The sequence below is a fragment of the Tasmannia lanceolata genome, unplaced genomic scaffold (genome assembly GCF_043159265.1).
Source record: "Tasmannia lanceolata isolate RefF3 unplaced genomic scaffold, GAP_Taslan_0.1 ptg000023l, whole genome shotgun sequence".
In the NCBI taxonomy this organism is placed as follows: domain Eukaryota; kingdom Viridiplantae; phylum Streptophyta; class Magnoliopsida; order Canellales; family Winteraceae; genus Tasmannia; species Tasmannia lanceolata.
Genome location: NW_027518700.1, coordinates 2,296,852 through 2,313,397, shown reverse-complemented (window position 1 = coordinate 2,313,397; position 16,546 = coordinate 2,296,852). Strand labels below are relative to the sequence as shown.

Below are 16,546 nucleotides of genomic sequence, written 5' to 3'. Positions count from 1 at the left end.
AGAAAATAATATTCATTGAAAAAAATATATACTCCAGTCTAATAGTGTTGCAATTTTCTTGAAAATTAGGAATTTTTTCACTGAAAATGAGTTAGTCAAACATTGGAAAACTCATTTTCCATCAAAAAAAAGTTTCTAAGATAAATTTCCATGCATCCAAACAGCTGATATGGGTGTAAACAGATCCTTGTGGCTAGGTTACAATCCATTCGAATCTCTAATCAATTGAATCCGATATTGATTGGATCCTAATTGAAGATATCAGAGTGGCATAGGTCCTATCTACGTTATGCAAGCTAAGAATTTTGGAAAATTTAGAACTTTCAGTCAACTACTAGTTTATGTTGATGTAGTTTATTTAGATGAATTAATCCCTCACCTGTGTCTAGTCTAAACTTCTAAATAAGTAAAACAGTACTGGTAAACAAAGGAATTAATCTGAACTGCACGCAAGCATATAGTGTAGTCAATGACAACATACAAGCGAACATGCACATTTTTACTTGATGTGGAATGCAGAACTCACCAATATCATCTGTTGACATTTTTGTTAAGTTAAAAAAGTAATATTTCAATTCAATATTAAAAGTATCTAGTGATGATGTCTTTTAGTTTTAGCAACAAATTTTGAATTGATTTTTCTAGTCTTCTCTCCTTTGTCTTTTGAAGAGAAATTTAAGTCCTACATTGTAAAGTGAGAAGGGAGGACGGATTTATACATGAGATGTGGTTTCTTAAGGGTTGAGATTCTTAGAAAGAAAACTATGGAACTTGGAAAGAAATTTTTTTTTTTAACCCGGAATTTATCTATGGACCTGAGGTGGCACCTTAAATTTTATTGAACTTGGAAAGAATTTTTTCGTACACATATGCACCAAAGTAAAGGGTTTTTTTGTGATGTTTACGCCGCTGGTGATGGAATATATAGAGGGTTTTTTTGGGAAACTATAATATTACTTTTATTTGTTTGGAGGAAAAAAATTACTATAATTTTTGCCCCCCTTGTGCAAAATTTTTGGCATCGCCCCTACATATGCACCAAAACCAAGCCGAGCAAGACAGAGCGGACGGCATGTGTGTTTACATTTTTAATATTTAATTAATTATGTATATTTATTTATTTATTATTGTTTCCCTTTGGGAAAGGATAATGTTTGTTTTAAGGGTGCGATTAGAAAGAGAAACATCTCTTCGTCGCCTTGTCATTTCCTATAAATATATGAGTTTTCTCTCTCCAAAGTAACTTATTAGTTATTTTTAGCGCAGTGATATCCCCCCCCCCCCCCCCCCTCTCCAAAACAGAAATTGTTAAATTTTAAGCCTTTTGGAGTTAACGGTGGTTCCTCCACCCCTTTGTATATCCTAACGATATCTGTCAAAGGGTGGGGTGTGGGGGGGGGGGGGGGGGGCGGGGTGACAATATCCATCAGGGGGGGAATATCACTGCCCTATTTTTATTCTCTTATCTCTACAATTTCACTCTTCAAGGCAGCATAGTGTCTTAGTAAAGTTACCATGCTACATGAGTCTACAACGGTGGAGCAAAGTTGTTGTATATTTGAGGCATATACTGCGTGACCCATTTGCACTACCGAGCAATCATTTGTAGGGGTGATACTTGTCTCAAATGTAATATCCAGCCCCGCCTTAGGCCCATGATCTAAGCGTGTCTTAGACAACCCAAAAAAAAAGGTTGGCCTAGTGCACGAGGCTCCCGCCATTGCTGGGTCTTGAGAGGGCTAGATGTACGCAGCCTTACCCCTGCTTTACAGAGAGGCTGTTTCCGTGACTCAAACCCGTAACCACCATGTCACAATGGAGAAACCTTACCATTGCACCAAGGCTCTCGTGTATGGAAAGGAATAAGCATAGCAACCAGATCTTCTTATTGTTCCAGAGAAGTCAATTTTACTTAGTTTCTGGTCCCACATGACATTATATTGCCGGGCACACGTATGTGAGATCATGGTCGTTGATCATATGTAACATCATGAGAAAAGGATTTGCTAGCGTCCATCGCAGAAGGCATTTCGTGGACGGTCTGTTGCATGTGACAGCAGCCACAAAGGCTCACTTTTCAGCAGATTTTGTGTTCATTCACTCTGTGGCTGCTGTCAGATGCAACAGACCATCCGCGAAAAGTCTTCTGTGATGGACGCTAGCAAATCCCCATGAGAAAATATCAAGGCATTAAAAATATGAGAAATGATACCTCCACCCCCTCTTTCCAAGCATAGACAGGTCAGGTCTTTTGTTTAGCTTTTCTTGAAAACTAGTTGCAAACCCGTGCGATGCACAGGGCGACCCAAAAAAATATTGTTTTATAACTTTTTTTTTAAAAAAAAAAGAAGAAGAAGAAGAAAAGAAACTGCTAAAATTAAAAAAATGACAAAGAAGGGGCAAATTCTTATCCAGATTATTAGCATATTGGATTGGTATCTGTTGGTTTTACACAAAGGGTCTCACCATTTATATTTTCTTTATAACCCAGTGAAATTTTTCCTATTACCCTGTCCCGCTTTTCAACCAATGTTTTTATTGTTTACTTACGTGAAACTCTTTAAAACGTAACTAAAAAACAGGGAGAGATATTATAATAGATTTAATTGGTTGCTATGGAGAGAAATAAGGAAGTTGTAGAATTCCTTCTCAAACGTAAACTGATGAAATTTCAGTGCTATACGCAGAAGTTGTGTGTACAATGTCATTTCTCTTCAAAGGGGCTATATGTAGAAGTTGCGTGTATAGGACGGGTGTCACGTGGAAGCACCTCATTGTGCAACATTCAGCTTTACTTATATACAAGGTGGGTTCTACTGGCTACTAAGTATTATGGTGAAAAACCTGTTGTAATCATGTCGTAATGGGACTGTTAGCAGGTAGGCATGGTACAATTCATTGGAGTGATGAAGGTTAAAGTGATAAAAGGCACTGATTTAGCTGTTCGAGATATGCGAACCAGTGATCCTTATGTTGTGGCTGCTAATGGCAGCAGGTAAGTTATGTTCCAGAAATTTGTTTGTCTCTTATGTACTACAAAGTCACTTTTTAGCTCAAACCATAATTCCATGACCCCTTTTACCTTCCATATTTTCAGGTACCCTTTTGGGCTGGAAATAACTGATGGTGATTTTAACAAAAAACTCTAATTATTTCCAAACTATACATGACATGAATCCATTTGCAAATTACAAACTTGCATGGGCAAGTACTGTTATTCACATGCACATTATATCAAAGTTGATTGTTCTGTAAACATAAACCTTAGAATTGCTGCTTATTGAGAATGTGTTTTTTCACATGTGTATTAGTAAGCAAAGGCAACAATCAAAAGATCACAGTTCTGCACACATCCATTATATCACCAGATAATTTGGTATGCATATCCCTTAAACTTGCAGCTTATTGAGGATGTGTTTTTCACTTGTGTACACAGTTACATAGTTTGGTAAGGCAATTCTTTGAAACATTTGGAAATTTTTATTAATTAGACTGTAGCGAATTTGAGGAAAGCCATACTGTATTTGTATTTCTCATATTATAACAGCCTCATAGGTTGACTTATTTCTCATTTATCAAATTTTAAATACACGTTTGATAGATAAGTATGAATTTCATAGAATGTAGTGAAGGAACTAAAGACTGATAAATACACATAACATACATGTCTAAAATCTAAATAAGAAAGTGATGCAAACAGTATCAAACTAATGATCCTAGCTATTGATCTAGCATACAGATTTGGCTTAAAAATTAGAAATTTTCTCTAAGCCATCAATTTTTTAAGAAAAAATAAAAATTACTATCACATCCAAAGTATCTGCCAAGAAAATGATAATTCAAGAACCTAAATTCCGCAGTTCCTTCGATGTACAGGTAAAGTTAAGCTATTATCGTAATGAATATACTTATGTTGAAAATTACAACACTTTGAAATCCAAATATTCAAGTAGAGTAAGCATAAAAATAAATAAGTAGAGTAAGCATAATTTATGGAGAAAATAAATTTACGTTTTGTAGCCTCCGGAATAAATAGAAATTTTTTTTCTTTCAATTATATGAGACGTACACAGGGAAGTAAAACAAAATTTGAAATTTCGGTGGAAAGAAGGGCTGACACGTGGCACAACCACGGCTTAGAGGATTCCAATTTTGAAATTTCGGTGGAAAGAAGGGCTGACACGTGGCACAACCACAGCTTAGAGGATTCCGCTTTACTTATATATATATATATATATATACGATGAGAGTCCACATCAAAGTAAGGTCCATCTACAAATCAATTAATTGAAGCTTGGGAGACGTGTCATACAAACAGTTTTGCTAATCCTTTTATTTAGAGTTTAATAAAAGCCAAATCCTTGATTTTCTCTTGGCGGGCTAAACACTGGAAGTTACACTGAACAATTGATTCTAACCATTGATCAAAATTTTATTTCATTTGTAATGATTTTGGGTATTGTTGCTAATGGCTTTGCTCACAGTTAAGATTTAAGAAATTAGGCAATTGATTAGAAACTTTGGAACTTTTGGCCGGTCCAGTATTATAGCTGTGACAAATCCAAGAGTTGGCCCATCAAACGTATGGGCTGGGTTAGCCTGCATGACCACTTATTAGAACACTGATTAATTTTGAAAAGTGACATAATTGCCCCCTTTGCTTCCCCGGCATCGGTGGCCCCCACCATTTTACACCCGAGCCCATATATAAGGTGGGCCCCACCATTTTACACCTCATGTCTTGATGGGATGGATCCATTTGTTTACACCCTGCATAGCATGGGCCAAGAATGCTAGTAGGTATAGAAATGATATTCCTACACCCTTGAATCAAAACATGTCATTGGCTGCCAAGCCTGCAATGGGTATTTCGGTCTTTTTATAAGGTAATTTTTGTTTTCTCACATACAAGGACATTTTGGTATTTTTATGTGTCAAACACAATCCAAAGGGGGGTATTTTGGTCACAAATTGATGGCAGGGTTTGATTTGAGAAATTCACTCAAATGTGATGAAGCTAAGCAAATTGTAAAAGTAGAAGACTCTTTTAGCTTATAAAGCAGAGTAGAAGACTTCTTTTGCAAAAATCCCTATATTTTACTTACTGCATTGTATTATATCCAGAGAGAGAGAGAGAGAGAGAGAGAGAGAGAGAGCAACATCATCTTAGAATATCACCAATTTTTTCTTTCTTTCTAGTTATTCTGATCTTCCTTTTCTCAATGCTTTAGGATCTGTGATGGTGCCAAAGGACCCTTAACAAGATCTTCAATCTCTGTAATCTAATGGTACCTACACCTCTGTTTCCCTTTTTTGTGATCCTAACTCGCCATGTAAGAATCTGATCCTACACTGCATTTGATTTCATGTAAATTTTTTTTTTTTTTTTTTGGATAGGTTTTTTCATGTACAAATTCACTATGATATGGTTGTATATCGTCCTATATGCAGGGAAATGATCCCTTTTGTTTTCTTTCTTGTTGGGGGTAAAAACTAACTCCCAAATGAGAGTGGACACGTGGCACCAATCGAAAACGGACACATGGCAGACACTTAACCAATGACAAGTAAGGACTCTAATCTTTCCTATAAATAGAGGTACAACTTCCAAGGTAAGAGACTTTTGACCATTTTTACATTCAATCATTTCTAGAATTCTCATAAGAGAGCTCATATCGTGGTTGTCAATTCTAAGTTAAGCATTGGCGAGTCTCCTTGGAGTCCAAAACTCTGGATGGCTTTCTGATCGTTTCTTTGTGTACATAGGTCATCTCCTCAAGTATGCTACCAGTTGTGACCCATTTAATCTTGGGTCAGATTTTAGCCGAAACACTTCTTATTACTGTAAACCATTTACACAATGAACCCTACCTTGAGCAACGATGAAGCCTGCCTGAAAGCTTGGAGAAGATAATGTTCTCGAGTATCAAACTATACACATGAGGCCCATTTTGATTAGTCTAAACCATCATGATGAACCTTACCTTGAACTATTCATGGCCCACAAATTCATCTAATCGATCAATCGTAACCATCCGATTAAGAGCCACCAAATAGAAAGTTGTCATGGGTCATTCGACTCATTTCCACACTAGGATTTCGAGCTCACTTCCTTGTCTTATTGCTCATGTGTCACAACCTATGGTCTTTATTTTCCAAACGAAATCCCGTTTTGCCGGTAGCCCCCAAAACAATTTAATTTATGTACTAGGAGATGACTGTGAATTTATGACAAACAAGTTTTTAAAATTGACATGAGGGTCAATGTGTAAAATGAAAACCAATTTATAAGGTGGGGGAGAAAGCTTATTATAAGGTTGGGGGGGGGGGGGGGGGGGGGGGGGAGAAAGCTCAGTGAATTTATTTATGGCATTAAATTACTGCTCAGATTCAAGATTCAGCCCTAGGATATCTCTTTCTGTCGCCGCTCCAGCCAAATGTGCTATGTACTTGGTGGTAAACGTGGTTATTTTCAATCTGCAGGGTGTTGGGCCCATGGAAGGGGATGGGATCACTTTCCAAAATTTAAATCAATGCACATAGTTGGAGAGAAATCTCATTGAATTTCCAAAACCTAGGGCCTGTTTTGACCACCCTCTCAAAATTATATTCCGCACCTTTTCTTCCCCAGGCCACCCCCTTCTAGTGTAAAAAGACTAAAAGAGTAGTCACAAGTTCTTTTCTCAATGCTTTAGGATCTGTGATAGTGCCAAAGGACCCTTAACAAGATCTTCAATCTCTGAAATCTAATCGTACCTACACCTCTGTTTCCCTTTTTTGTGATCCTAACTCGCCATGTAAGCATCTGATCCTACATTGCATTTGATTTCATGTACAATTTAAATTTTTTTATTTTTTTTATAGGTTTTTTCATGTACAAAGTCACTATGATATGGTTTTATATCGTCCTATATGCAGGGAAATGATCCCTTTTGTTTTCTTTCTTGTTGGGGGTAAAAACTAACACCCAAATGAGGGTGGACACGTGGCACCAATCGAAAACGGACACATGACAGACACTCAACCAATGACAAGTAAGGACCCTAATCTTTCCTATAAATAGGACTGTCAATCGGGATGGGCAAGCTCGAAGTCCGCCCGTTCGGCCCACTAAAAGCCCGCCCATAATTAAAATAAGAACAAGTCAAACCAAGCTTGGTCAAAAGTTGAAGCCCGAACTCTAATTTGGGCTGAGCTTGATCAAGGGTCGTCCAGCCCGTTATAGGCCCGGGCCCGATAATATATTTACTATATAATTTTTCAAGATTTTTTATGCCCTTAAAAATCAGTAAATATTAATTAAATATGTTACTTAAACATTAATATCCTATAGGCTATAGTTCGACTTCAGATTTATTAAATGAATAAGACAAAATCTGGCAAAAAATCAATCTGTGTGGCTTTTCTCACATGCCAAAGCCAATAAGTTTAATGGCTTTCTATGAAATTGGCTTTTCTGTGCTTGGCTTAGTATTTTCTCGTGCAGAAAATAAGAGGTGATGGGCAAGCCCGAACTCGACCCAAAGCCCGTTGTGGAGTTTGGGCAAGCAAATTTCTAATTTAGTCAGGCCTGAACTCAGCCCGAAGCCCGTTGTATAGAAATGGGCTGAGCTTGAGCACCTCAGACCCGCCCAAGCTCGGCCCAATTGACAGTCCTACCTATAAATAGAGGCACAACTTTCAAGGTGACGGACTTTTGACCATTTTTACATTCAATCATTTCTAAAATTCTCATAAGAGAGCTCATATCATGGTTGCCAATTCTAACTTAAGCATTGGCAAGTCTCCCCGGAGTCCAAAACTCTGGATGGCTTTCTGATCGTTTCTTTGTGTACATAGGTCATCTCCTCAAGTATGCTACCAGTTGTGACCCATTTAATCTTGGGTCAGATTTTAGCCGAAACACTTCTTATTACTGTAAACCATTTACACAATGAACCCTACCTTGAGCAACGATGAAGCCTGCCTGAAAGCTTGGAGAAGATAATGTTCTCGAGTATCAAACTATACACATGAGGCCCATTTTGATTAGTCTAAACCATCATGATGAACCTGACCTCGAACTATTCATGGCCCACAAATCCATCTAATCGATCAATCGTAACCATCCGATTAAGAGCCACCAATAGAAAGTTGTCATGGGTCATTCGACTCATTTCCACACTAGGATTTCGAGCTCACTTCCTTGTCTTATTGCTCATGTGTCACAACCTATGGTCTTTATTTTCCAAACGAAATCCCGTTTTGCCAGTAGCCCCCAAAACAATTTAATTTATGTACTAGGAGATGACTGTGAATTTATGACAACCAAGTTTTTTAAAACTGACATAAGGGTCAATGTGTAAAATGAAAACCAATTTGTAAGGTGGGGGAGAAAGCTTATTATAAGGTGGGGGTGGAGAAAGCTCAGTGAATTTATTTATGGCATTAAATTACTGCTCAGATTCAAGATTCAGCCCTAGGATATCTCTTTCTGTCTCCGCTCCAGCCAAATGTGCTCTGTACTTGGTGGTAAACGTGGTTATTTTCAATCTGCAGGGTGTTGGGCCCATGGAAGGGGATCACTCCAAAATTTAAATCAATGCACATAGTTGTAGAGAAATCTCATTGAATTTCCAAAACCTAGGGCCTGTTTTGACTTTTGACCACCCTCTCAAAATTATATGCATATATAAATAGAGATGCTCCAAAATAGAAAGGAAAAGAAAAGAAATGATATATTCTGCACCTTTTCTTCCCCAGGACACCCCTTTATAGTGTAAAAAGACTAAAAGAGTAGTCACAAGTTCACAACTCACAACTCACAAATACACTAGCTGGGTGGCCCAGTGAAGAAAAGGAGGCAATCTATCACTTCCCATAGGTTTGTTTTCCCCCCCCCCTTGAAATTAGAAAAAAATAAAATCAGTTCTAGTAGGTTTGAAATTTTATTTTTTTTTCCTAGAAAGATTTTTTCTTTCTTTCACGTGATAGTGGAAAACATGGGGAGTACAGATATAGGTGAACTTTAGTCAGCCACCCCAACTGTGACCTAGTCTCCATCCGTATGGGACTCCTTCCTGATCAACAAACCTAAAGAAGCAACAGAAAATGAATATTGCTTTTAGTATCATATTGTTTTCATGTAAAATGTGAAAACCGTTTGCAATGTTGAAGGCCCAACAGATATGAAAATGATCATCACTTCATCAGCCTTGGGAACCTTGTTTGGATATTAAAGAGAGGTTACAAAGACATCTTAAATTTTTTTAAAGAAAGAATACCCAAAAGGAAGTTTGTGAGAGCTGTCTATTGCTTGAAGACAAAGAAGCAATGGAGTGGGTACCAACCCAAAAACCATGCCCACTAAATGATTTTAAACATCCAATTGGAATTTAAGGTCATGTTTGGTAGCCATGAAAGTTTTTTCCATGGAATATTAGGTTATCAGGTGGTGGTAGATTAAGATATTAGGGTTGGTGTTACTTAATCATTTATAGCTCAACACTCCCCCCTCACATGTGACCTATCTTTTATGGATTTTTAATATCAAGAAGTTTGGGGTTTTGAACGCAGGAGCTACTTTTTAATATGAAGGTGCTAATTGTAGATGTTTCTTTTTGTTTGAGGTTTCATTTTTAGAATCCCTCCTAATCTATAAAAGAGGGTGAACAAGCCATGTAATGGGACTTCTGATTTTGATTATGAAATTAATGAATTGAAGAGAAACGTCCGTTCTTGGAGTTTTCTTCTTTTTCTCTCTATTTTGCTATCGTGGGACTACGATTTCTAATTCTTGTGATTTATTTTCCCGCTTCCGCCGTATCGGAGTGTATTAGATATGAAGAGAAAGGAGAGGACATGAGTGAGGAGAGTTTTTCTTTTCCCTATTTTTCAGCCCCTTCACATCATCTCCTTTGTCCTCATTCATGCCCTCTCAATTGACTCTCCCCTCCTCTCCCTACCCCTCTCACAACACTAGGTAAGCTAATATTTCATGGAAAAAAAATTCATGATAGTCAAACATGGCCTAACACTCCAACTTTTGTTCCATCCCCTCCTAAATAAAGAGGACATTACAACAAAAGAAAGAATAATGAAGATCAGTAAAAGAACTCAGCACCCCCTTTTTATTTTTACTTACAAAAGGAACCCAGCGAAGAGAGAACAAGATTTTAGGAGAAGGTGAAAAGGGTCGGTCCGTCCATACATAGTAGATTTTAATTAGCCCCATAAAAAGTAGAAGGGGGCTTCACTTATATATAGTATATCTTGAAATCCTTGGATAAGCCTATCCTGCTTGGCTTGGATAAGTTTATCTTGAAATTGTCTTTTCAGCTGTTAACCACTTTTGTTTTGGTAATATTTTATGCATGGATATAGGCTGACATAAACAGAGGATAGTAAGTTTATCTAAAAGGATAAAATTAATCGGAGTTTGTTATCCCTGCAGTGAACAACCCCATAACAACCTAAAAACAGGTAATATTTTATCCATGAATAAAGGTCGATGCAAACTTAAGATAGCAAGTATATACAAGGATAAACTTAACACTAGTTCACTACTCCCTTGGTGAACAGCCCCATTAGGTAATATTTTAGCCATGAATAAATGTGGAACGTAAAAAGAAGATAGCAAGTTTTCAAGCTAGCCCACTATGTAACTCAGTACTCATCCATTGATTGTTGAGCTACATCCACATCATACATTGGATCTTTGGGAACCCATTAGTTTTTCCCCATGTTTATTGTCTCTAGTGTGTTAGAAGAATTTGGATGCCCTGAGATCCTTTGTTCCCCCTTTCCTTTGTTATGGTAGATAGGTGTGGTGCTTTGTGCTCATTGTAATATCCTTTTTTTTAATATTAATAAACTGGTAGGGGTCCTGCCTAACCCCCTTACCTATCAAAAAAGAGAAAAAAAAAAAGATGACAAGTTTATCCAAGGATAAAATTAACCCAAGTTTGCTATCCCTATTATAGTGAGCAGCCCATACAATACTAATAACAGGTAGCTAGGACAGCCTAACTAGAAGAGGAAGGATATTATTAAAAAAGGGAGTTTTTTTGTCTCTTGTAAGAGAAGCTAATGATTTAGCTTTGTTTTTATCTGAGGAGGTGGTAAATATGTTTTGCCTTGAGGTAAAAATTGGGTGTAAATAGGTCAGGTCTTTACTTGGTCTGTGGTGCAATCTCTGCCCCTTCCTTTTATATAAGAAAGTTCTTGTTATTGTTCAACCAACCATAGATGAAAAAAAATGAAAAAAAGAAAAGGAGCCGAGTTCCACATGGAAAATAAAATAGTGGTTAGGTGTATTTTGTCAATCTCAGTAGCGATACTTGGATACTTAATTAATAGATCTACCTTAATTTAATTGACTATTAATTGAGAATATCTTGAGTGTTTAATTTACACCTTGGTAATCAGACTTCATAATTATTATTAAATAAAGGGAAATGATATCAGCACAACCATGTTTTGATAATTGCACTAACTCTTCTTGTCTTTGATTATTTAAAGAGCTGTCTAGGTTATTAGCAGTTCCCAAAAGCTCTCACAAGACAATTAAAAAAGAAAAGACAAGTCGAGTTTGTGCAATTATAAAAACATGGCAGTGCCAAAATCAGTAGCCTAAATAAATAATTCAGTGTTCTTAGTATAAGACACTGCCACGTTTTATGAGAGACAGACAGACAGCAAACCAAGACAGGAGAGGAAAGGAACAGAAAAGCTATTTCACAACCTCATCTCTTCCAAACTGATCAAAAATCTCCAAAATCCAGATGGGTTCTTTGCATTTTGCATAAAAAACTAGTCCTACTTTATGACAAGGCATAGAATTAGAGGTCTGAATGACAAGGGGTAGTAAAGAGGGTGTTGTTTTTACCTATTTAAGGATGTGGGTCTCTTACTCTTGCACTGTGTGATGGGCTCTTCAGTTTCCTTGCATTTAAAACCTGCATTTTTTAATAATGACAAGGCAGAGAATTAAAGATGTTAGGAGTTTCAGATGTGAAATAATAAACAGCAAGCAACCCCAGTGTTTTCAAATTTAAGAATTTGTATTCTTTTGGTCTTCCTGTGAAATGTGTTCCTCTAGAAGGCTGATTTCTGCCAATGACTAGTCAGAGAACTAAAGGTATGAAGCTTTCAGGTTTGTAAAAATTGATTATTGCTATTCAAGAAGGTGTGGGCTTTATGTTGTATCAGTTGTGTGAGCTGTGTTCCTCCTCTTAGAAGGCTGCTTTTTTGCTGGTGAAGAGTCAGAAATAAATCCATAAAGAGTTCTCCAGGTGGTGAGACTTATGGGTTTTTAGTAATAGCCTTTTGCTTTTTTCTTATTGAAGGAGTTTGAGTTCTATATTCTCTAAGTTTGTTGTGTTCCTCACCCTTTTTCTCTTCTGCCTTTTGGTACAGAAATGGAGTCATCCAATCTCATTGGAGGTACAGAAGAATGTAGCAGTAGTGAGTCTGGTTGGACCACATACTTAGCCTCCCCCATGCATGACGATGAATATGATGGTAGTGATGATGATGGTGATGGAGATGGTGATGATGATGATGATGATAATGGTGGTGGTGGTGGTGATGGTGCTGATAGTGATGATTCATTGGCCTCTGATGCATCATCTGGTCCATCTCACCATGAACATGCACAAACTAATCGTAATATGGGTAATGGCTTGGATAATTCCAAGCAAATTGATGAGGAAGAAGATGAAGATATGGATGAGGAGGAACAAAGACAGAAACCCTACAAGAAGCTTTCCAAACCAAAGGAGAAAAAGAGAGATGGAGAAAGAAAGATTGAAGCAGAGAAAGAATCCAAGCTCCTTGTGCGCAGTAGTAAGAAGGTAAGGAAAACCAACTTGATGGATATGTAAATCTTCTAAGATAGCCTTAGATTGCCACTTGTGTTTCTCAAATGAGCAGAATAACTTTTATTTTCAAGAAATTATCTAAAGTGCAGTTTAGTTTAATTATGTGAGGAAGTGAGAGGTTATTCTACTTTTGAAGGTCCAAACAAAGAAGAGGTTTTAAACCCTGCTAATACTAATTTCACCAGAGCATGCTTTACTGTGGACATAAAACAAGAACAAGTGGTGTTGTATTTTATAAAAAAGAAAACACTGATCCTTGAATTTCATATCATATTTGTTCTTGTGTGGAGATCAAACAAGAACAAGTGGTGATGTATTTTATAAATTAAATAGAAAACAGTGGCCTTTGATTTCATATTAGTATTTGTTCTTGTTATTGCTTAACCAACTCTCTTTTCTTGTGCGAGTAAGAAATGAATGGTGATGCCAGGGAAATAAAAAACCCCTTGCTCAAACTCTACAAGGTACACAAGATACAAATGGACATTTTGAGTAGCATGTATGACATGTGTCATATACATGCATGTGATGAACCAGGATTATTTAATTGTGCTGAGGTAGAAAGATCAATAATTGCCGGAAATTCCTTGGGCGGGTGGGAAACCCGGTTCCCCTAAAACGCGTTTCTCAAAATTAGGAAACTCGTTTCAGAAACGTTTCCAAAATATGATACAAAATTGGAGAAATGTTCCTGAAACACATGAGAAACATATGGAAAACTTATGTAAATAATGTGTAAACGCGTGATAAACGTATGCAACACTGATAGAAAACCCATATTAAACGTGTAGGAAACATGTGTGGAACTTACGAAAATCATTTTGGAAAAAACACATGATTTCCTAAGACGTTTCTCATACTTTTTTCTATTGTTTCTCGTTTCTCGTTTCCCCAGTATTTTTTTTTATGCGTTTCCCGTTTCCGTTTCATGTGTCGTTTCTCGAATTCGTTTCCCACCCTGATAAATATGTTCAAAACACCGCCAACATTTTTTAAAGTCTTGAGTGACTGTGAACAAAATATGGGAATGGCATGAATGGATATGGATGCATATATTGTTTTATTATTTTCTGAATGGTTTAGGGCCTCTTTGGCTACCACTAAAAAAAATATCTGCATACTATGCTATTATGAAAATAATGGCTATGAATAGTTCTATATCTTGGATATTGGTTTCAAAAGTCTTCTTAATGAACTATTTACAAGTGAGATTAACATAAAATAAAAATTTGTATAACATGGAATTTATCTAGGAATCTGGGCAGGCACTTTAAATTTTACTAAGGCTCCGTTTCTTTCGACGTAAAAATGGTCGTAAAATTTGTTTAATGTTCATTTTTACAACATAAAACAAATTTTACGTCCGGCTGCTAGAAAAAGGGAGATCTCTTTTGTGAAAAAAGACCAAATCCTCTCTTGTGACACATGCACAAGAAGTCAAGGAAGTGGGCTCGAATCCCCAGGAAATGCAAAAAACGTTCTGGAAATGGCCAAATCATTTGTCAATTTCACTTTCATCTTTATTTTCCAAATGGAAGTGTATTGCCTCTATAAGTACTGTTGCTTTATTTCCTACTCTGTATTGCTGAATATAGTAATAAGATTAAAAAGCCCAAATAAGTGATCAATTTCTCCTCAAAAATAAAGAATCAAGTGAGTTAATTAACCTTACTTTAGTTGATATTTTTCAGGAATTGATCATCTGATTCAATCAGTACTCCCTTAATGGTCATATCATACACTACATTAAACCATCTAGTAAAGCTCAGCACTAGGCTTGCATATTGGTACTCACTCCATAGTAGTGAGAAGATGCTAGAATAACTTTTGCATTGCTATATATCCCAAATAATCCCCCCTCCCGATTCACCTTGGTTGCCCTTAGAGGACCCATCATCTAATTCAACATAACACCCTGGTGAACATAATAAAGCAATACTTACTTTTCTTTTGTTGAGATAAAAGGAAATGGGGATGGGTGTTTTAGAATGGAGTGGGAAGGTGAGAAAGCCACGCAAATAGGAAATAATGTTTCCCCTCCACCTGTAACGTAGACATCAAACCCTCTTGCTATAGCAACATTCTACGCCATGTTTGTTTTGGATTTTGAGTCACAGCTTGCGAGTCCAAAACTGATTATTGGACTAAAAATATTAGCACATTTGAGTCAAATAATCAGTTTTAGATTCACAATCAGTATTGAAAAATCCAAAACAAATAGGGCCTTCGGATTTTGGGAACAGATTGCGAGTCCAAAACTGATTACTAAGACTCAAAATTAAGGAGATGTTTTGTTTAAGATTGCGACAACTGATTGTGAGAGTCCAATAATCGGTTTGGCCTTGTCCTTTTAGGCCAGTTTGTTTAAAATTATGAGAACCGATTTTGAGTGCCAAACCGATTTTTTTTTAACCCGGAATTTATCTAGGAGAAATAAAGAAGTACAAGAGGAGGACATGTCACCTTGCCTCTAAAACCCATCACACCACACTATAAAATACTTATTTAACTCGAACATTAGGAATACTAAGGTGATCACATCTAACAACCCCCTCGTGTCTCTTGGGAGATCCAACCAGTTCCAAAAACGTAGTATTAAGTTGAATAGAACAAGCATGATTAGCCAATGAATATGCAGCACAATTACCTTCTCTATACTTGTGCAGCACAATTACCTTCTCTATACTTGTGAGATATGAAGGAGTTCATACTAGAAATGAGAGACAATATATCTTTGAGAAAATAATGAATAGACTATGGATGCTTATTGTTGCTTTTAATGAGATTAACAAGGACTTGGTTATCAGATTCAACCCAAATATTGGTGAGGCCTAAAGTCTTACAATATCTCAGCCCATCTAATAAGGCGCTAATTTCAGCTACCATATTTGAAGATATACCATAAAAATGAGAAAGAGAAAAGACAAGCTTGCCAAGATAATTTCTAATAATACCTCCTCCTCCAGCCAAATCAGGGTTCTCTTTAGACGCCCCATCAACATTTATTTTACACCAATTAGTAGGTGGCTTGCACCAGATAGGAATGACTAACTCATTTTGGGCCCGACTAAGCAATTTTGGGTCCGACTAACTCATTTTGAGGCCGACTAGGGAAATTTTGTGACCGACTAACTCATTTTGGGGCCAACTAACATAATTTAGCACCGACTAAGCATTTTTGGGGCCGACTAAGCAAATTTTGGGACTGACTAACTCTTTTTGGGGCCGATTAACATATTTTGGGATCGACTGAGCTTTTTTGGGCCCAACTAACTCATTTTGGAGCCGACTAAGCATTTTTTGGGTCCGACTAACTTATTTTGGAATCGACTAAGCAATTTTGGGACCGACTAACTCATTTTGGGGCCGACTAAGCAAATTTTGCGATCGACTAACTTATTATGGGGCCGACTAAGCAAAATCTAGGACGAACTAACTCAATTTGGGGCCGACTAAGCTTTTATGGGACCGACTAACTCTTTTGGGGCCGACTAACATATTTTCGAACTGACTAAGCATTTTCGGGTTTCATCAAAACTGGGCCGGGCGGGGTCAACCTGCGGGTGCCCATGGGTGCCCGTAAGAACCCAAATGACTGAGATTTTATATGGTGTAAGCCCTTATAGTACCGTATTCTTCAAAAAGTATTGTACGGATCACATCATAGGATGTTCTAAACCGTCCAT

At 37.1% G+C, this 16,546-nt stretch overlaps 1 protein-coding gene across 2 annotated transcripts; it reads left to right on the top strand.

Moving 5' to 3' along the window:
* Positions 1–11,675: 11,675 nt before the first annotated feature.
* Positions 11,676–13,199, top strand: LOC143856581 (uncharacterized). 2 transcript variants are annotated; one of them, XM_077366846.1, is made up of 2 exons: positions 11,676–12,272; positions 12,397–13,199. In XM_077366846.1, the coding sequence occupies exon 2, from the start codon at positions 12,399–12,401 to the stop codon at positions 12,861–12,863; it is 465 nt and encodes a 154-aa protein (XP_077222961.1). In that variant the 5' UTR covers positions 11,676–12,272; positions 12,397–12,398; the 3' UTR covers positions 12,864–13,199. The 2 variants fall into 2 exon arrangements, with proteins under 2 accessions (XP_077222961.1, XP_077222962.1); XM_077366847.1 differs by having other exon boundaries at positions 11,676–12,275.
* Positions 13,200–16,546: the final 3,347 nt, after the last annotated feature.

What these genes read in the sequence shown, in the direction of transcription:
- LOC143856581 (XM_077366846.1), top strand. Translation starts at nt 12,399, where the DNA reads ATGGAGTCATCCAATCTCATTGGAGGTACAGAAGAATGTAGCAGTAGT.